At 50.7% G+C, this 20,525-nt stretch overlaps 2 protein-coding genes across 2 annotated transcripts; both read left to right on the forward strand.

Annotated features, from left to right (window-relative positions):
• Positions 1-857: 857 nt before the first annotated feature.
• Positions 858-5,571, forward strand: PV07_05723 (uncharacterized protein). The gene is made up of 8 exons (XM_016392636.1): positions 858-930; positions 1,003-1,303; positions 1,366-1,582; positions 1,634-1,894; positions 1,956-2,165; positions 2,222-3,983; positions 4,032-4,675; positions 4,749-5,571. The coding sequence occupies exons 1-8, from the start codon at positions 926-928 to the stop codon at positions 5,378-5,380; spliced, it is 4,032 nt and encodes a 1,343-aa protein (XP_016250155.1). The 5' UTR covers positions 858-925; the 3' UTR covers positions 5,381-5,571.
• A 671-nt stretch (positions 5,572-6,242) lies between these two features.
• Positions 6,243-6,539, forward strand: PV07_05724 (uncharacterized protein; the record flags this gene model as incomplete). The annotated part of the gene is made up of 1 exon (XM_016392637.1): positions 6,243-6,539. The coding sequence occupies one exon, from the start codon at positions 6,243-6,245 to the stop codon at positions 6,537-6,539; it is 297 nt and encodes a 98-aa protein (XP_016250156.1).
• Between the last annotated feature and the right edge of the window lie 13,986 nt (positions 6,540-20,525).

Below are 20,525 nucleotides of genomic sequence, written 5' to 3' on the forward strand. Positions count from 1 at the left end.
CATTCGATGGACAAATCTGAACCAAATATCACAAATGAGGGTAGAGTTCTTTGTCGCAACCTATTAATGAAGGAGCAAACTGTCCCCAAGGATTCGATATTCTTCGATGACGTGTTTGAGAAAGCATGCAGGAGGCTCCAAAACAAAAATGATGCTAGGGTAAGCTGAGATATACCTCGACTCATCGTTCCGTCTGCGGAGACCCTGGCCACATTCGGTGCTAAATATCTCGATAAACTGATTGAAAGTGTGAACAGAGGCCGGTACAACTATGTCCCAGCGACCAGTCCCCGACCTCAACCTGACTACTCTGTTGGATTCAACACCCTGCATTCACCGAGACCCAACTTCAGAACCTTCAGCCATTTGTGGGCGAACTTACTGACAACTCCTTCATGGGTAAAGGGTATGTGTCCTTCCCCTTCCCCATTGAAGAGTCGTGGAGCTGTCTAGGCTGGTGAAACGCGAGAAGGAGGTGCACCAGGAGATTTTCGTCTTTTCAATCTCGCACGATCACCGACCAGTGAGAATTTATAGCCATTATCCCGTGATCCGAGGGTCAAAAGACATCGTTCTATCGCCATCCTACTATGAGTTCACCTTTACCGCTCTCGATATATATCGTAGCTAGATCGCTATTTTTGGTTTTTGTTGCGCAGCCTGACTGACGCGAACTTGAGGCTTAGTCGGGCGAGGCAGATTCTTGAGAGCAGTGACATCGATCTCTCCCCGTGCATTAGAAGATATGGTAAGTCTTGGCAGTTGCACCGCCTCGTGCACGTCAGGCAACAAGATGCGCAGATACTCACCACCCCGCTTCTCGATGGATTCTTTATCTACGCTCAATTTCCAGCCCCCCTGATTGTTGAGCAGGTCTAAATGTTTGTGGATTCTTCTATGACCATCTGCGGAAAACTTCGGAGCTATGAGGTAAGTAACTCTCGTTTGTTAAGCCCCCGGGCGGTCAAGATGTTGTGGTTAATTTTCCGATCTGCGTGACAGCGCCAGAACCGCTCGAGAAATCTTCGAAGATGCAAGATTGACTTTCTTGCAATCCCTTTCCCCTGATGAACGCCTTCACTTGACGTCATATACAACGATCGAAGGAATCCTTGCCGGGCTAGACGGGCAGACTCACGCGGTCGCCAATTCAAGGTCGTTTCGAATCGGCGGCAAAGTTCTCACCCTTATCAAAGAATTCGGGGATGGCCTCAAGTCGTATTTCGATATCATCGACATCTTTAATCAGATTGACCCGCAGTACTCAGCAATAGTGTGGGGCTCGCTACGACTTATCATTCAGGTATGTCGCGCCACGATCCTAATTCCCGGTAATTGAGTTCGGGCGCTCATCGAAGGGTCTAGCTTGCAACAAACTTTGCGACATTTCTTGACAAGTTATCTAAAGTCTTGGAGAGACTTCGATTCGCCCTGGCATTCGGTAAGGATGTGCTCGCTGAAGCAACCAAGGTGCAACATTCTCCTTCAGCACAACGAGTTGCCGCTTCGCTTGGCGAAATCTATCGGGCATTACTCTCATTCTTTCGGGATGTGTTTCGGATTTTCCGGAAAAAAGATGGCAGTGAGTGTCCCATTGACACAAGTTCGTCCGTTGTTACTCACAGCTACGTAGGTTCTGGCTCCAAGACAGTCCTCATGGGCAAACTTATGTGGAGACCTTTTGATGAGAGATTCCAGGATACTCTAGCAGCTATGACGATGTACTACACCCGGGTCAAAGACGACCTTCTCCTTATTCTTGCCCAGCAGTCTGGACAGTCTACCGAGCGATTGGCCGAGGAGATAATCAGGGCATCGGGAGCCAACAATCCTGCTCGTGAAGAGCTCAGGGACATCCGAGAGAGCAATTCCAATATATTGAAACAGCTTCAAGGTAAGCCTACTTTTCCTATGAATCATATAACTGGCCCTGTTCGTGTAACTGATTACCATAGACACTGCATTCGACCGCGTACTGAAATGGATTCAGCCACCTGAGTTTAATTCAGAACTCATCCAGTCACGAGACTTACTGGAGAACGACACGACCAATTGGATATATGATGACAAGGCATTCATAGAGTGGATGCATGCAGAATCGACAGCGCCGCCAGGCAGCGTAGAACGTCCCAAGAGCTTCGGCACGAATTCTCTTTGGATCAACGGTATGCTTGAGATCCGGGCACTTTCGGGTCACGCACTTACTCTCACACGGTTCTAGGGAATCCAGGGGTTGGGAAGACTATCCTTGCAGCATCTGTTGTCACCAAGTTACGGAATGGATACTGCGATGGTTATATACTTTACTTCTTCTTTGCAGCAAGCTCGCCGACCAAGACCCAGACAATTTCAGCGCTGCGTGCTCTCCTGGCTCAGCTTTTGCAACATCGGAGATCTGAGCAGCAAATTCTTGACAGATTTCTGTTTATGATGGAGGGCCTCTCGGGGGGTCAGCTTACTTCAACCATAGACGACCTAATGGACCTTTTGCGCATATGCTTAGAGGAGCAAGGCACGACTTGGATGATTATCGACGCAATTGACGAATGCGATGACAACAACAGTCTCCTAAAGCATCTCCTGACTCTATCGGCGATTAAAACTACCAAATTACTCATGCTCAGTCGACCGAATGTTCGGGGACTCATGAAATCAACTTGCAAGCAACTTCGCCTGAGAGAAAATAAGCCGGCATTGTCCCGAGACATTCGGATCTACGTATCGCGTCTGATCAACGAGCTAGTCGACGATGGAGAGCTTGTTGCCGACGAAGACGACATGCCAAACCTAATCGACAGGCTTGTACTTGGCGCTGATGGTATGTTTTTGTGGGCTCGACTGATGATGAGCTATCTCGCGTCACCCCTTCTAAGCCCACACTCAAGAATGCAGACGATTCTCAACGTCGTACTCCCTGAGGGACTTGAAGAGATGTACGACAGAATCTTGCGGGCTATCCTCCGAGGCGGAACCACCCAGCAGCTTCTGGCGCGACGCGTATTTACATGGCTGATGCACTCTGTCGCTCCACTTAGTATTCAGCAACTCCATGATGCCATTGTGGTTGAGGAAGCACAAAACTCAGTGATCCACGAAACAAGCAACTACACTGACTTTGCGCAGACTATTCTGATAGCATGCGGCAGCCTAGTAGAACAGCGTTATGAGGACCCAAGCAAGCCAACAAAAATGGTCGTCAAGTTTATTCACATTTCAGTCGCTGAGTACTTCAACTACCTGGCGTCCAACCCTGAGCAGAATCAATATTTGGTGGTCAAAGGGAGTAGCAAGGCCTTTCTCTGCGACAAACCCCTGGCAAGCATGGTCATTGCCAAGAACTGCTTGCTGTATCTGACCTATCATTTTCCAGCACAGCCTCTTTCAGGACTAGTGACTGAGAATGTTGACCATGACCAGCTCTCCGCGAGCTTTCCCCTCGCTCCTTACGCAGTTTGCTATTGGGCCCAGCACCTTCTCTCATCAACTGAGCCTTCCATCAATAAATCAGACACAGAAAGTGAATTTGTCGTTCTTGCCGAGGTGATTGCGGCGTTCTTGTCGAAGCCTACAGTCCTGACGACATGGATACAGGCATTCTATATCTTCTCAAACCAATTAAATCTGGGCCTGCCGTCAGACGAGTTGGTGACGTGGTCCGACTTTGCTAGGGGGAAGACAGTTCTTTGTCCGGCTCTATCTGACTTCCCCAAACTATGCAGTGATATGCTAGAGTTTGGCCAGGAGTTGTCCACGCTTAAGAAGGAGTGGGCAGACAACCTGCGGAAGTCGCCTGTTCTGATCTGGAATGAGGTGACGGCATTTACGAAGTGTCGGTTTCTCGTCGAGACTGAACTCACAAAAGCTATTCCTTTGGCTGCCGGTGAGCCTGAGACGACCAAGGGGAGCTCAAAACGTCTTTGCTCAATTTCAACCATGTCACCATGTGGCACCTTCATAGCCATTCTCGCAATTTGGCCATCAAGGTATGTCAGCTTGACCCACCGTCAAGAGCTTCACTAAGGCACTTCTAGCCTATTTGAATACGTGTGGGAGGACATGGACGTTCTTGTCACCGCGCATGAGCTTAGGGATATTTGCAGTGGCTGGGTATGCCGTTATGAAGCCTTTTCCACCCACGTCGAACCCAGGCGGCTTTTTGAGATTCAAATTCCTCTTGACTCTGACGAGATATGGCTTCTCATGAGACAATCGCTTATAAGAGATTCCACCGGATGGCGGATAGCGTTCCCGGTTAGTATAAGCGAAGATGCAAGGTCCTTCACTGTCCTTCGAACGCTCTTTCGGATCCAGAGCGAGAAATATCGGTCAGAAATCACATACAAGTCCTTCGCCATCGACACAAATTTCTCGCCGGGGCTCAGGAAAGCCTGGTCCGAGTGCAGATCGATGCCTGACATACAGGGATACCACCGAATCTACACCTATTCGTTCCATTTTGGCGCTGGAGGGCGACTATTCTTCTCAGACTATGAGCACGCAAATTCCAACCACTTCGCCATCTTCAATCAGATATCTACTGCGGGTGAAGTCGAGCTCGTTAGGTTCGCTGTGGGGAATGGAACACAACCACTCATAACCAAGGTCGCCTTCCACTCCAGCGAACCATTAATGGTTCTCATGAATGACTCGGTTCAAGTGTGGAATTACGACGAAAGTACGTATAAGTAGCTACACTACTCCGCTGTTCCTGCATTCAGTTGACTTTAAAACGCTGACTAACTTGACAGACTGCATGAGCAACCTTGTGACACCGAGCTTTCTAATTCGAAGTATCTGCATTTCGTCATGTGGAAGATTCGCTGTGCTCAACGGCGATTCCCAGACTCAGGTCGTCTCATTAGAGGACTTCATCAAATCATCGGTTGCAATGCAGTCATCAACCTCGGAACCACCCGCAACGTCAGCCGCAAGTCAGGAGATCCTCCCCTTTAACATGCACCCAGGCCAAACCCTCAAGTCCTCATCCACCTACGTCGCAGGAAATACTGCTTCTGGGACGGTGTCTGTGGTCGGAAAATCGGGAAGCGTCCATCTCGTGCACAACACCACAAAAGGAGAAGAATCAATCCCCGTCGTTTCTCTGCCCCGACGGCGTGAAATGGTACAGGCGCAAGTAGATCTCAAGCTCCCGGCTTCCTCGGATCCGTTCTACAGCATTGTGATAAACAACGTCGCGCAACCTTGGTACAATTTCTCGCAGCCATCTGACGAGCACTTCCCGCTGTTGGTTCGTCGCGATCCGAGAGTTGTAATGTGGCAAGGCAGAGGAGCAGGGTATAATGGTGAGACTGACGGGGAGTTAAGTAGTGGTGGTCCTTCATATCGCAAGAAGTTGGATTGGAGCAGCCCGGCCGCGTGAATGCCATGGTGGAGAAATTGAGAACTGGACGAAAGGTATTGTCATGCCAAGTATCTCCTATACGAAGATATCAGTGGACTGCCACCTGGGAAGTTGCATGACTGTGGAGGCCATTTTCAATGCAAAGGTTACCGACAGCCTACCAATCTCTGGAACAGGAAGCTCACGGATCTAAAGAAGTTCTATATTAGAGTGCTTGTGATACGAATTTCTTCCACTCAATTAGGGTTTGGTAGCATGGGCGACTTGCTTCCACGTGAAAGTCAGGCCCATCGTTTACCACCACAGAACCGGGGCAAAGTTTGGGATGTGAAGCGGGTGCGCCATTATTTTCTGAGACCTGGGTCAAGCAAATCAGGGCGCACTGGACGCAGAAAGCCACGAAAGACCAATTCATTCGACATTAAAAAAGCTCACCTCCCCATTGAGAGCATCGGTGCCGATTTCATCTCGGCACAGATGGAAGCTCGGCACGGACAGGGACTTCAAAGGGATAGGTCAACGCCGGGAGAAAGAGAATTCGTGGAACGGCGTACAGTATCCCGAATCTGTGCATGCCGTGACGCTGAGAGATTGGGCGCCATCCATGGACAGCTGGCGCAATTCTATGAACAGCGCTCCATTTTCGCATTCCGTTGCACACATGACAGAGGATGTTAACCCATGGGTTTCTCGAACCTTCCAATGCCACGATTTGGGGCACCCCTTCCAAGCGTTTGACACTTCAGAGCACCAGAAACACCACCAAGAGGATTATGTCATACACAAGCATCGGTGCCAATCAAAGAAAGTACATGGACGACAATAATACCCAAGTGAAAGGGATAAGCAGCCAGGACTATATCTAGCAAATCCAGTTCCCATGACGCCGATAGAAGCTGGTGTAAACAAGCAGGCCATAGCTGAAGCGGTTACTGACTCTACCGGAAGAGAGCTTCGGAGCACCAAGCTACGGACCCTGCGTGCTCTGAACAGACTACAGGCTGAGCTCCAAAATGCGAAGCTCTCCGACTTCCCGAAGTTTAAGGAGACATATCATCTCCCATCTTTGAGTGCTGTCATCAAAGAGGCGATTCGCCTCCACACCCCGGTAGGCTTGATTCTCGAACGAGTCGTGCCTCAAGGAGGTGTGATTCTCTCGGAACGCGAAATTTCCTGAGGGTACGATCGTCGGTTGCAACCCGAGACTATGCGCCATAGCGTGGCAACGTCGCTATTACGAATAAAAGAGCCCTCCTCGACGGATAGTCCCAGAGTGGAGCTTTCCATAGACATTGCAACTGCGAAAGATGTTGCGACCTTAGGGGTCGGCATTTGGTTCCAGAACCATGTCTCTCGGCTGCGAGTTGTCGAATACGTCCATCATGCTGAAGTCGAAGTTGCCTCCGTCGAAGTCCCGATGTCCTGAGAGCATGGCCCGAGGATCGGCTCCTTCAAGCGGGTCCGTAGCAGTATTTTGATCTCCATTCAAAGGAGCACGCCCGTTGAAATCCGGAATACTTTGATCAGACCGAACACTGTCACATTCTCCCGTTCCAACTCTCTTTGGAGTTGCAAGGAGTGGAGCCGCACGTTTGCTGACAGAAGGCAAAAACCAAAGACAATACCGGGCAATCAAAGGCAGGTCTATCTCGTCGAGTCCGTCTACATCTTTGACGGCGCACAGCTCTTGTATTCCTGCGAATTTTCAGCGTTTCTTTGTTCGTAAATTGTTAGACAGATACTCACGTTCAGCTATGTAGCCCAACCTCCACAGGTCCCCTGTGCGGGACTGTATGAGCTTCACTACTTCAATTGAAGACGAACCTACATGGGAAGGGATACACGATGATATCCCTGGCACATATGGAGTAAGCATGTAAAATGAGAAAAAGGGATAGGCGGATCGGATTTGATTTAGGGGCCATCGCTGTGCAATCCGTGACAAATCAATCCCTCGCTTTTGAAGAAATGTTGACGCGCTGGCCATTCCAAGAACGTTTCCGGCTTGTTCAACATTATTGAGGGCGAGACTGCCTGTGACAAAGGATGCTGCAGACAGGGCGAGATATGTGCCAATGATCCAGTTACGACGAGCTGCCGATATATTCGCGGAGGCCTGAGAGTCGTTGAGCATGCGAAACGACGGTGGAAGAGCTAGCTTGAAACAACTGATCTCATTCTCCAACCTGTATAGGTCTTCGGGAGTGGTATTCTGTCTTTGCAAGTGTTCTGCTGAGGCTGACAAAATGCTTACGGACAGAAAGTACCGAGCCCATTCGCTGTGGTTAGGAGACTCCCGCAGTCTCGTCCAGGAACCTTCAGATCCTGTCGGAAGGCCTATGGAAGGGACAATCTCGCCCGTGAACCACACTTCGTCGGATACTGGAAGGACCACCGAAAAACTCCGCCGGTCAATGGCGAAAGGCTTCTTTCAGACATGGGATCCGAAGGTATCGAGCTCCCACATAAGCCAACCAACTCTCCGACGCTCTTCCAACTGGATGCAATCTAATTCTTCTTGCTCCTCCGAGTCAATATCAGAGAGGCCGACTTCGTTAGCCATGCGAATGCAGACGCCCACCAGGATCCATGCTTGTGCTAATAGCCCAGATGAATAGCAGTAGTGAGCCAGGGTAATGCATCCTTGCAAATATACCAGGCCGTACGACTCTTGTTCACGAGCCTCAGTATAATAATCCAGTGCTTTCGCGGCGTAAGCCTCTTCCCATTCGCACAAAGGAAATGTTGTCATTGTCTCGGCGGGCAGGAAGCGCGATACCAAGGTAAACATGCTCATCAGCAGGAATGCTTCTTCCACACGGAGACTTGCCAATGCGTTCTCCTCTGCCCCCAATATCTCCAGCAGAAACTGCTGAAAGCGTGGCTTGTGAAGTATAGGGAGCCACGGCTGAACTTTCTCGAAGAACAAATCCACCAGAAGTAGTACCATACTCCATGAGCAGGACCCTGGTCGGGGGTGAGGCGCTGGTTGCGGCTGTTCTGCCCTCCCATGCTCCTGCTCGGATAGCTGTGCGACCGACGCTGCGGCCCCTCGAACTTGATCACCGGGCGGCTGAAAGTCCAAGTCCGTGAAAGTGAAGGATAGACAGTTTTCTTCCGGAGGAGTGACTTGGCTGTAGTCTTTGTCTTTGTCGTCTCGAGGGAGGAAAGTGGGAGGACCAAGTGAAGCGTCAAAGTGTTCTGTTGGGGCTGAGTGTCGGCCCACGTCCTGCGCTGCTGCTGAGCCGTTGTCCTCTTCCAGAAGCTGAATCAGTTTGGCAATGGTGCTGAGGTGTCGGTCGTCTCTGCGCGCTCTCTGCTTAGTGCTAGAATTTCTTATGCTCCTTTTTCGAGACGGATAGACGGTAATCCGTGTTTCCCCTGAAAGCCATGGTTCGTACTAAATGAAAGCTTTGGCAGTCATTCACTTGTTTTACAATTGCTTCGTTTCTAATGGAGAATCGGAAAAATCCTTCTTGCTACTATGGGTCGATTTCAGATCCTTAACGGTATTCACTACGATACCGGTGCAGCAGTGTCGTATGATGAAAACTTCATCTGTCGTTGCATTTGGCTTCACTGTGTTGGTATTCGTCGAACAACTCGAAATTCACGGTAGTTGAGAGGCCGTACGGTTCAATGCACCTGTTAATGGGCTTCCTCGGCCTACGCTTCCACATTTCCACTGCACGTGGCCTCTTTTTTTATTTTTTTTTAGGTCAACCCGTATCACACAAGAGGTATCTTAGAATGTATGCGAATGCGATTCAAAGTGTTTGGAAACTACTCCAGTTTGGTGGCACCACACCCTCTATCGACCTGCTCGGGTGCTTTAAGTAGTTCGGTCAACGGATACGCAGATTAAAAAGAAGCCGGTACGCTGACATGTCACGATTTTAACCCGAATCAAGTTGGCATTCTCTACGGCCAGCAGCTGTGTGAACCCAGCTATCCGTGGCGAGCCTGTGAAGACAGGGGTCGATGATGCCTACACTTGGTCTACCGTTCGTAGAAGCCTTGCCCCCAGCACTACTCATGCCGACTCCTTTTCGAGCGCTAGTCCATCCGGCCTGCGCATGGTGCGACCAGGCCGTAAGCAGATCTTCATATGTTGATCATGCTGATATGCAAACCAGTACTGCCACCAAGTCAGCCAAAGCCTAGATGGGGGCTCGATGAACATACGGTTGTGATACGCCACGGGTTCTTCGGGTCAACCATCTCGACGTCGAAGTAATAGAGGAGCTGAGCGACGAATTTATGAATTTCCACCTAATGATAGACCCATGTTAGTGCGACTGTGTCTCCTGAATCCCTATTTGCCGCGGGTTGAGGTATTCAACTTACCAGAGCGATGTTTTTTCCTACACACATCCTCGGTCCGCTCCCGCCGAATGTCATAAGACTAGTATCCATATAGCCAGCTTTGTCGCGGTCCTCAAGCCAGCGCTCAGGGCGGAACTCATCGGCATCCTCCCCAAAGATATCACAATCTCGATTCTGAGCCATCGGGCTGATGCCCACGATCGTTCCAGCTGGTATGTACTGGCCTCTCACAGTGAAATTATCCGGCGCATGTCGCAGTAGTTGAAACACAATGGACGGCAGAAGGCGCGTGGCTTCCTTCACCACCGCCTGAAGGATGGGGAGTTGTTGGGTTTGGAGGTACGTTATTGGTTCTGCTCCTTTGTTTGCACCGTAGAAGTTGTCGACTTCGTCTTGAACTAAGCGGTAATATTTTGGATATTTACACAGGTAATGCAAACACGATCGCATGCCGATGGAAGTGGTGTCTGCTCCGGCGCCGCTATGCTTGCCATTAGTCAGTAGATCCAAGGCACAAGGTATACCCAAGGTCAGTGCACTTACATGAGGTTCATCGCCTCAATGAGCACTTCATTTAAAGGGGCCGGGCTACCGTCTTTACATTTCATCCGGCAAAAGTGACCAAGCATGTCGTCACGTTCGATGTTGTCCTGGTTCTCCATCCGATCTTTCACCCGATCTCTGCTCCACGTCGCAAATTTCGCAAACACGGGCGGAACTCGCACAATCCAAAGCAAGCCTTGCGTCAACGAATTATTGATAATCCAGGCCTGACCAGGGAAGTGGCCGAGGTTAGAGAGTGTAAAAAAGATGTTGAAGATGTTAGCTCTCAGGTTATTGACGTCTGTCTCGGTCCGCAAATGACCCAGCTGCGTCCCGTATGCCAGCTCACCGACAACATCAAAGGCGAATGCGTTTGTCCACTGGGCCATATCCACGCGCTGGCCGAGTTCTGCTTTTCCCTTCAATCTCCAGAGAAGGAGGTCCAAACAGTCTTGAATGTACTTCTCATACTTCAGTATCGACGACATTGCATAAGCTCCAGCGACCCGTTTTCGAAGGTATGCATGGTACGTCTTGTCCAGTTCGGAGAAAAGCTGTGGTGCCGTGTTAGGAGGATCCCACACTTTGTACCACGCCGTTTTTTTTGCGTTATGGCCATGGCCGTAGAGATGCTTCATGGCGAATTCGTCCACAATGGAGAGCTCGTTGGGTGCTAGGCGAACAATGCGTCCATATTTCTGGTGCAGTTCGAGAACGTCGTCGTGCCACGTTCCTTTCATATACCGGTTACTGCGCCATAAGCCGGACATTTTGGCCAGGAAGGGGCCAGGAAATCCTGACAGTGGATGAAAGAAAACACGGTAAGTCACGAGAAGAAGGTGGGCTGCCAATAAAACCAGAAATGAGGAGAGTAGGGCAAGCCGAGGGTTATCAACCAGCCAGACTGTGACGGAGTGGTGGCTCAGAAGCTGCCATCTGGCATCCAGCTGCTCTTGCAAATTTCGTAGAAACATGGTGTTTTAGAGGAGTGCAGAAAGGACCTTTTCGACAAAGTCCTCGGCAACAAGCATCCATCGCAGAGTCCAACATCTTAACAGGTATATCACCAAGCTACCTACTTTTAATTGTCCCTCTTGGGATGCAAGTTCGGTCCTACCCCGCAATATCTGGACTCTCTTCGACCTCTGACCGCCAATCCTCAAAAAATCAGCACTTGAGATGCGGGATGCAATCTGGGAAGGCCAGGGGCCAAATAGTATGGAGGAGCCATGCTCTGCGCCTGCGTCGCCGCTGAGGAAGAAATGATGGTCCATGTGCAGCCTCCGGGGCACTTCTCGCCCCAGAGTTTCCGCGTTGAGATGAATTCAACCCCGCCACCCACCTCCACATTTGGCGTCCCAGTGACGCTCTGCACAAAGTGATGGAAGCATACACAAGATGCGGATAAGTGACGACATTGGGATACAAACTCTGTTTACACCACATATTTCCCGAAGCAGGAATTGTGGGTTGCTCTTGCAGAGCAGAAACGGGGATGAACCTCGGAGAATGACTCCACCATCCTTGGAGGGGTTGACTGGACATTCGAAGATGGTCTGACACACTTGAAGCGCACAGCGAACAGTCATGGTATGAAATGTTGGCCAGGGATGGATTGATCGTGATCTCAACATTCCAACCTCCTGCCCAAAAGAAAGGATCGCACGAACCGCGCCTCAATCGACATGACCCCGACGGCATCACTGATCCTTGGACTTCTAGTCCTCTTCGTCGGACAGAGTTGGCTTCGCTCCTTGATCAAGAGCAGATCCTATAGACTGCCTACCGTGGTCCCAGGCGTCCCAGTCTTTGGCAACACTTTCCAGATCCCTGCACTTCAGCAAGGACCATGGGCCAAAAAGCTGGCTGAAAAATATGGAGAGATGTGAGCAACATTTGTCCAGACTCTTGAAGCTTCAGTACCGGGCTAGAAGCCAGACTCACATTATGTTGTTGCTAGGTTCACTTGCAAATTTGGTTCTCAGACTTGGGTGTTCTTGAATTCGTCCAGGGTGGTGGCTGACCTCATGGAACGCCGGGCAGCTATTTATTCCTCTCGGCAACCCTTTCCCATGACGCAGGGGATCATGTCGGGAAATTCCAGGATCGTGCTTATGCCCTACAATGAGCAATGGCGAACTCTGCGGAAGATTATGCATCAAATCTTAACTGCTGGAAAGCTCTATATGCCCTTCGAGGATCTAGAGTCGAAACAGCTATTGTGGGACTACCTGGAAAAGCCAGATAGATGGTGGTCAGCCAATGGACGATATGCCAATTCCGTGATCATGAGTGTCATTTTCGGCAGGAGATCCCACCTGGATGATCCTGATGTCGTCGAGCTTTTCGAAACCTTAGAGCTCTTCCTCGAAAACCAACAGCCAGGAGTCAATATCGTAGACGCATTCCCCGTCCTGGACCGACTGCCTAGGCGACTCCAGTGGTGGCGCCCACGCGGTGAGAGAATATTCGAGAAGACTAAGAAGTAAGTCAGTGCATTGGGATGGGGTCTCGCATGATAAGCTTGCCTGAGTTTCGTTGCTAACACGTCACTGAAGGGTCTATCAGAGAGAGGAAGACAAACTCCGTCGAAAGATGCAGGAAGGAACTCAGAAGGAGTGTTTCGCCACGGCCTTCCTTGAAACGAAGGAGGTCGCTGTGATGAGCGACACTCAGAGACTTTTTGTCTTTGGCACTCTCATGGAAGCTGGTAGCGACACTTCGAGAGTCACGTTGGGCCAAATCATTGCTGGAGCAGCCACTTATCCAGACTGGGTCAATCGAGCGAGAGACGAACTGGATAAGGTCTGTGGCCACAACGCCGAGCGGCTACCCCAATGGGAGGATCGCGACCAGCTTCCATACATCACGGCCGTGGTGAAAGAGGGTTTTCGCTGGCGCCCGAATATTGCTGAGATCGGGGCGCCGACTATGCTCATCAAGGATGACGAGTACGAAGGATACAAGTTTCCCGCCGGAACGGTCTTCACCTGGAATGCATGGGCCATCGCCCTGAACCCTGATGAGTATGAAGACCCTGAACGCTTTTGGCCCGACAGGTTTCTAAATGACGAGTTAAACAACCCGCTGAAAGGGCACTGGGCTTTTGGACCAGGTAAGTTAGCCACTGATTCCTTTCGCATATAATTTACTAATCTGGTCTAGGCCGTAGAGTGTGTGCGGGTTGGAAAGTTGGTGAGATGAATGTCTGGATCGCCATCGCTCGCCTGCTTTACTGCTTCGATTTTGCCGAAATGCCGGGCAAACCGATTGATACCATGACGATCCCGCAACTCACCAAGCACAGCGCACCTTTTGACGTCAAAGTATCCGTGCGAAGCGATGCGCATGCGGCTTTGATCAAAAGGGACTGCGAAGAAGCAACGAGAACGAACTACTAGATTGTTAAAAGGGAAGGAGGCGCCGACTTTCTTATTCTTGAAATCAACGAGCAAGAAAAAGCCACAGTCAAGCATCGGCGTCGTAGGGATATGATGGCGCTCACCGAGAGACTAGGATTTCACGTAAGAGTGCATTTAGCCTGCCCTTCCCCCCAATCAAAAAACTTATAATGTGCTCATTGCATAAACGAAACTGTCATGAGTACGTCGCCTGACAACAAGGACGAGAAGGGTCATTGCAACGACCTAAACGACCATTTTCCACAGAGGATCCATGTAAAATCGAAATGTTATTAGTATGTAGTTCGGAAAAAGTTAACAGTTATGGAACTCTATAGTCTCTTCACGGCAATATCTACCGCCATTCCCATATCTCAGTCCGACGCCCCCCCCACAGCGGGGACGCTCATTGCCGACCCGGTACCGGCTTCCTTTGCCTTCTCAGGATCAGCGGTATGGTAGTGCTGAGTAAAATTGTATTTGATAACATTGATTCCATCCATCATTTCCTTCGCGAACTCCAAGTCTGTCACGGTTCGCTTAGCGAGTTGGAGGAACTCGTTGGTTTCTAGCACCGTCTCCGGATCTGAGTCGAACATTAATCGGATGTTGCTGCTAGATATCGGGTTGATGACTTCGTCGTACTTTTGTCGACGAACTTCCGAGTATATATCGAGGATGGAGTCATCAGCCTTCCCGTGGTAGATGCCCGTGAGGCAATCGAAGAGTCCTCCCACATCGACGATTCCACCGGTTAGGCCGAGGCCTCCGAAAGGGTTACACACTGTTAATGGGTTAGCATGGCATCAACACCGGTATGGAAAGGTCCTCCCACAATGAGCCGCATCGGCTGCCAGCAGAAATCTTCCCGCTCTCATGGACTCGGCCAGCCGCTGGTGAACCCTGTACGGACTGAAGTTGACAATCTTGTAGTCTGCTGGGGTTGGATGGCCAGGGAGCATTTCTTGCCATTTTGCTGGCTGTCTCTCTTGCAGCTCCTCCCGAGTGGCCACCTTCTCGCCATAGGTGACCCGCCACAAACCACCTTTGGATATCCGAGATGCCATGTACCAATGTTGGGGGTCAATGATGAAATTGGCATCCTCGAATCCAAATTTGTGGAAGTCGTAGTACACCTGAGGCCAAGGTCAACATGTAGGCAGATCAACAACCGCTGTAGCAGCGGAACGCGCTTCACTCACGTTGGTGGCGACGATCTGTTGGTCCCAAGTCTTGCCGGGGAACTCCCAGTCGCCAAAAAGCGAACGTCGGATTATGCTGTTTGCTCCGTCGCATCCCACAATATATGGCGCCGAGAATGTCTCTTTTCCTGATGGGGTCTGGACATCGACCCAGGCACTGTTGTCATTTTGGCCAATCGCGGTCACCTTGTGGTCCCAAGAGATTGTGACGTTCGCCTGCTGCTTCAGATGGTCATAGAGAATCTGGCCAAGTTGATTGAGCGGCAGGCAGATCATGCGATCTGGGTCATCAGCCTGGCAGCGATGATCAAGACCTGCCAATAAGGTGCCGTCAATTTTGCGCCAGCAGATAACATCGGGGTAGAATCCTTTTGCGCGAATGGCATCCAGTACCCCTGCTCTTCGTAGCTCATAGACCGCTGGGGGCCCATAGTGAGTCGCTCGTGGTTGCTCATCCAGCTTGGTTGACATGTCCAAAAGATGGACGGAGATCCCGGCTTGGGAAAGCAGTAGGGATAGCAAGAGCCCAGCAGGCCCAGCACCGACAACTATCACCCATGGTGACGAGGACATTCTTCATAGTTTTTCTACAGCTTCTCAAATTTGCACTGCCACGGTTCGTGGTTTCTCGTGGGTCGTTGATCTGTGGTATATATTCCACGAAAGGCCGGCTCTGAACATGGCCAGTCATATCCGAGAGGAATTCTAACATCCATCTTTCGAGATCGAGAGCAGGGCTAACCCCCTCTGGAATGTCTCTGGGGCCCCCCACACGATGTTTTTAACCTTTAATGTATTCGGAATGCGCATGGACACCAATTAGTCACAATAGTGCCAACGTGCCACCAACCAAGCTACTCCATTTCCAAGCCCAAGACTTGCCCCTCCCCCCCTCCGGCATCCCACAATTTCCCTTTTGGGAACTTGTTCTCAGTTCCGAAACAGCAGCAGCAGTACACACATCGCATCCAAGCGGGGTGCAGTCATGAGACTTGGAAGACTAGAACAACTTCCACAGAGGCCTTCCAGGACATCTCGGGTGGAGGATCGACAGCATAGAAAGATAGTACTATGTAATTACCACTAACTATTTCTTCTCCAAAAGCGCGGAAAGGAACGCGAGAAGGGCCTGCTGACAAGCCTCTGGCATCTCCACGTATATTTCGTGCCCTCGTCCATTGATGACTTCAAGATGCGCGTGTTTCACAGTTTGCTGAATTCCCCGTTGCTCCTCTAGTTTCGTAGCAGCACTGTTTGCGGGAGCAAGAATGAGCATCGGCGCCTTAATGTGTGGGAGGTATTCTCTCGAATCCAACGTGGACAGGAATTTCGCGTAGCCGGCGAGCCCTTCGGCCGAAGACACGGCAACTTGGTCTATCCACCAAGATAGGTACTTTTCGTCGTCGACTGAAACTGTGCCGGGCACTCGTGACAATGCTTCTGCCCACCCCCGTGAGCCCAACTCACGACAAGCCGTGGGCCAGTCTTTGTGGCCAAATGCAAACAGAGACAGCGCAGCCGGCGGTAAAAATGTCGGTGATGAGCAAATTATCAAAGATCGCACCCGTTCAGGATGCTTGCACGTAAAAGCCTCTCCGACCATGCCGCTGGTTGATTCTCCAAGGAAGTGAACTTGGCCTACGTCCAGTTGGTCCAGGGTGTCGACGATCTCATCGCAGATAGTGTCAATAGAATAATCATAGATCCGTTCATTTGGTGTGCTAGAGTATCCATGGCCCCGAGCGTCGCGTCTGATAACCCGGTATTTTCTTGCAAGGACCGGAATCCAGTGGTACCAGAAGGCCGCATGTCGACCAAACCCGTGCTGAATGAGAATGGTCTCTCGTGGCAGCCATGGATCCGTAAAGTCATCGACGATGACGTGGCTTGTTTCGCCGTTTGGATGTGTGATAACCCTTCCAGAAGGGCCCGTCATGGCTCAGATGCCGTCGAGATTAAAGTATTGGTCTTGTCTGCACTTTCGAGATGGAGACGAAGCAAGACATGAGGAAAAAGATTCGGTGCATGTGGAGGCAGGTTCTTACTTATTTTAACGGTTCTCCACACGGCAGAACCCCCGTGCGGTCTGTATAGAAAGGAACCGTAATTTCCCTCCATTCCCTGCAACCCCCCCGGGCAAGAGCATCGAAAAGACCGAGTCACTAATTACATCATGGCGACATCTGTGCTTGACCATCCCGGTCTTGGCGCGATAAGGGGTATAGTGCGGAACGGCGTGATCTCGTACCTGGGCGTTAAATATGCTTCATTGGAGCACAAATTTGCAGAGCCTCAGAAGATGAGAGCAAAGCTTGCGAGAGATGGTGTGTTCGATGCCACGGAATTTGGGTATGGTATTAGGCTCCAACCGAATATGTGGCCTGGGTCGACGCCTACTGACATTTCCCAAGCCCGGCTGCAGTGTCGCCTGCCGTGGGCTGCGACATGGAGCAGGGTTTGATTCAGAAGAGTCTGCCACATGGCGCATTCTCGTCGTCCGAGACGGAATGCCTCAATCTGACCATCCATGTCCCAGAGGGTTCCCATCAGGGTCTGCCCGTGCTCGCCTTCATTCACGGAGGAGCGTACGCGATTGGTGCTAATTCGTGGCCTCAAGCCGACCTCGCTACGATTGTGAGGCTATCAGTCACGGCTGGAAGCCCAATAATTGGAATTGGAATCAAGTAAGGGTTTTTTGATCGAATCAGTTCATCTCCCTTATCTAATCAGGTATGTACAGTTATCGTCTGGGACCGGCCGGTTTCTTGCACTCCCAGGAGCTGGCGAAGGCGGGGATCAAGCCGAATCGAGGCCTCCGTGATCAACGTGTCGCTTTGGGTTGGATCAAGGATAACATCGCTGGGTTCGGCGGTGATCCCGAGCGTGTCACGGCAATTGGTGAAAGTGCTGGTGCAGGTGAGGCTATATCATGAGCTGTGTCTGTTGCTTCATTGCTGATCTACCGGCACATAGTCTCTCTTACACATCATCTCAACTGTCAAGAGCCACTATTTGAGCAGTTGGTTGCCATGAGCGGCAGTTCCCTGTTCATGAAAGCCCTGCCAGAGCCGGTGGCTGAGTATGCGTACAGCACGTTACTAGGACGCTTGGGTCTATTGAATGAGACTCCGGCTATCCAGATCGAGAAATTGATGAGCCTGTCAGCTGAAGACCTTTTAAATAAGACAGACCCATCTGTTCCCTTGATGCCGACTCTTGATGGCGACATAATCAAGGCACAGCCCACCTTCGCTCTCTGGCGTAAGTCTGACCTTCAATCTCAGCTTCCAGGCGTTTCGTGGGTCAATCGTGTCATGCTTGGAGACTGTCAATTTGACGTAGGCCTCGGGAATTCTGCTGCCCCTCCACTCTTAGGCTGTACTGACGAGACTTGATAGGGGAGCATTCTCACATCCTTATTGATGAGCCGTACATCTGGCATTGCGTCTTCTTTCGTTCAGTCAGCAGCGAAGACTCTGGGTGCCCAGTCGGAGCTTGCCAGGGCGCTCCTAGCGACCTGTGCCATCCAGCCAGAGACACCAGACAACGAAGCTCTGATGAAAATTCTTGAATTCGCCACCGACATTGGCTTCGAAGCCCCAGTTCTCGAGATGGCACATGGCTGGCCAGCCACAGCTTTCGTATACCACTTCAACGAGCCCAACCCCTGGGACGGACCTTACAAGGGAAAATCAACACATATTCTCGATGTCGCTTTCCTGTTCCAAAACTACAATGACCACTTGTCACTGAAACAGAGGAAGAGTGCTGAGAAGTTTGCCAAGGACGTGATTGCGTTTGTGAATGGCGATGATCCGTATCCCAACCATGTGCCGGGCCAAGGAGGAGCACAGCTTTATGGACCACCGGCCGAAGAAGGCAATGCATTCGTAAAGGGTTCCAAATTGGAGGATTATGGCAGAAGCTCAAAGATATTTAAATTGGCTGGAGAAACAGGCCTGGACCAGCTCTCAGCCGTCTGGAATCAATTCGCGGCTGGTCACTAAACTGATATAGATATCGTGATGTATTGAGCATCTATGCCGCGAATATAGAGAAACACTCGAGACCACCTTTTAGGAAGATGCGGGGTCAATCCACGTAACATAAAACATTGAATTTGTGCCAGTCTCACAGTCGCTCCTCACAAGCTACTTTGCTGCTCGGCGTTCAAACTTAATACCCTCCTTTTCCGCTGCTTCGAATGTTTTCCGGATCGTGGCGGCATGCGCGGGTGACCTGACGGTCAGGTTGGCCTGGAAGGGCTTCGGAACACTAAGAAAGCCCCGGACCATAGAGGTGTCTGGCTCGATAGTTTGTCCATCTGCTCCTACCGGTTTCTTGATATTAAAGCCCCATAAGGTTCGTACAATGTTGATGTACAGCGATTTCTCGGCCACATGCACTCCTGGACACACTCTACGGCCAGCCCCGTATGTAAAATGATCTCGTTCGTACGGGTCGTTCACGTTGATGTATTCCGCCGCGGGTAGTGGCTTGTTGAGGTATCGCGATGGATCGAACGTCTCCGGGTCCTTGTAGAGTCCAGAATTCATATGGATTGCCCTAGGACACATGCAAATTAACCCTCGCCTGTGTATAAGGGCATTTCAGTTTAACTCACCACCAGTTGAGCATCACAACCGAGTTCTTAGGGATAAAATACCCCTCGTACCAGTCGTCTTCGCTAGTGTAGTGAGGCATTCCAAACTTGTTCACAGCTCGCCACCGAAGAGTCTCCTTGACCAAGGCCCTGACAAAGGGGAGATTCGGCTCGTCTTCCCACGTCGGCATACGAGAGCCGTCACTACCGATGACCCGGTCGACCTCTTCCTGTGCCTTTTGCATGGCCTCGGGGAACAGGAGCATGGCCAAGACAAAATTGTTCAAAGTGGTGCTGGTAGTTTCAGACCCGGCCTCAACGAGCCCACCACACATGTAAGCCGCCTGCAGATCGTCAATGCCGTGCTGGTACGGGTTACTCAAGAAATAGTCCTTGCAGAAACATTCCGCCACAGTGCCTTCCTGGACCCCTTTCTTAAGGGTCTGCCAAAGGTCCATGTAGACCTTGCTGTCGTGTGCAAACACCTTCTTAGCGTGGGATCTCCAGCTTCCGAGGAGAGATTGAGGTAGATTTGCCAAAGAAGGGAAGCTGTCCACAGCATGCGCACCAGGAGCCGTCATCTCGGTGAGATTGTCGAGAACGGTGTATATCTCCTTAACTAGGGGATGCTCCCAGGTAGGAAGACGATATCCGTAGGTGAGCAGCATAATCACTGATGAGCTGTAGCGACGGTTATGTTCGTAAAACCTGTCCGGCGTGTCCAGGAACTCGACCATGAGTTGTTTTGACTCAAAATCCTGAACAGGTTGGTATTTGACCGCACTTGTGGCGTTGAGTAAGGCATGGCTCGACTTCCGCAAGTTTCGCCAGTCGGGGCCATAGGGCATGAACAACTGTCGTTTCCCACCACTGGCAACGTCCTGAGCAAAAGGTGATGGTGCACGCGACGAATAAATGTTTGACTTCTTGTCGAGGCAATCTTTGACTGCTTTTGGCGATGACAGCCAAATGTAGTCTGTGCCTCCGATTTTGGTATAGAACACATCCCCAAATTGTTCATGCCACTTCCTAGCCTTCTGTCTGACGAGCTCCGAGTCAGCCAGATCTAGGAGATTGCCGATGAATGG

The sequence above is a fragment of the Cladophialophora immunda genome, assembly GCF_000835495.1.
Source record: "Cladophialophora immunda strain CBS 83496 unplaced genomic scaffold supercont1.3, whole genome shotgun sequence".
Lineage (NCBI taxonomy): Eukaryota > Fungi > Ascomycota > Eurotiomycetes > Chaetothyriales > Herpotrichiellaceae > Cladophialophora > Cladophialophora immunda.

What these genes read in the sequence shown, in the direction of transcription:
- PV07_05723 (XM_016392636.1), top strand. An exon ending in CGCTACGACTTATCATTCAG is followed by an intron (nt 1,304 to 1,365) that starts GTATGTCGCGCC and finishes CGAAGGGTCTAG; the next exon opens with CTTGCAACAAACTTTGCGAC. An exon ending in TATATTGAAACAGCTTCAAG is followed by an intron (nt 1,895 to 1,955) that starts GTAAGCCTACTT and finishes TGATTACCATAG; the next exon opens with ACACTGCATTCGACCGCGTA.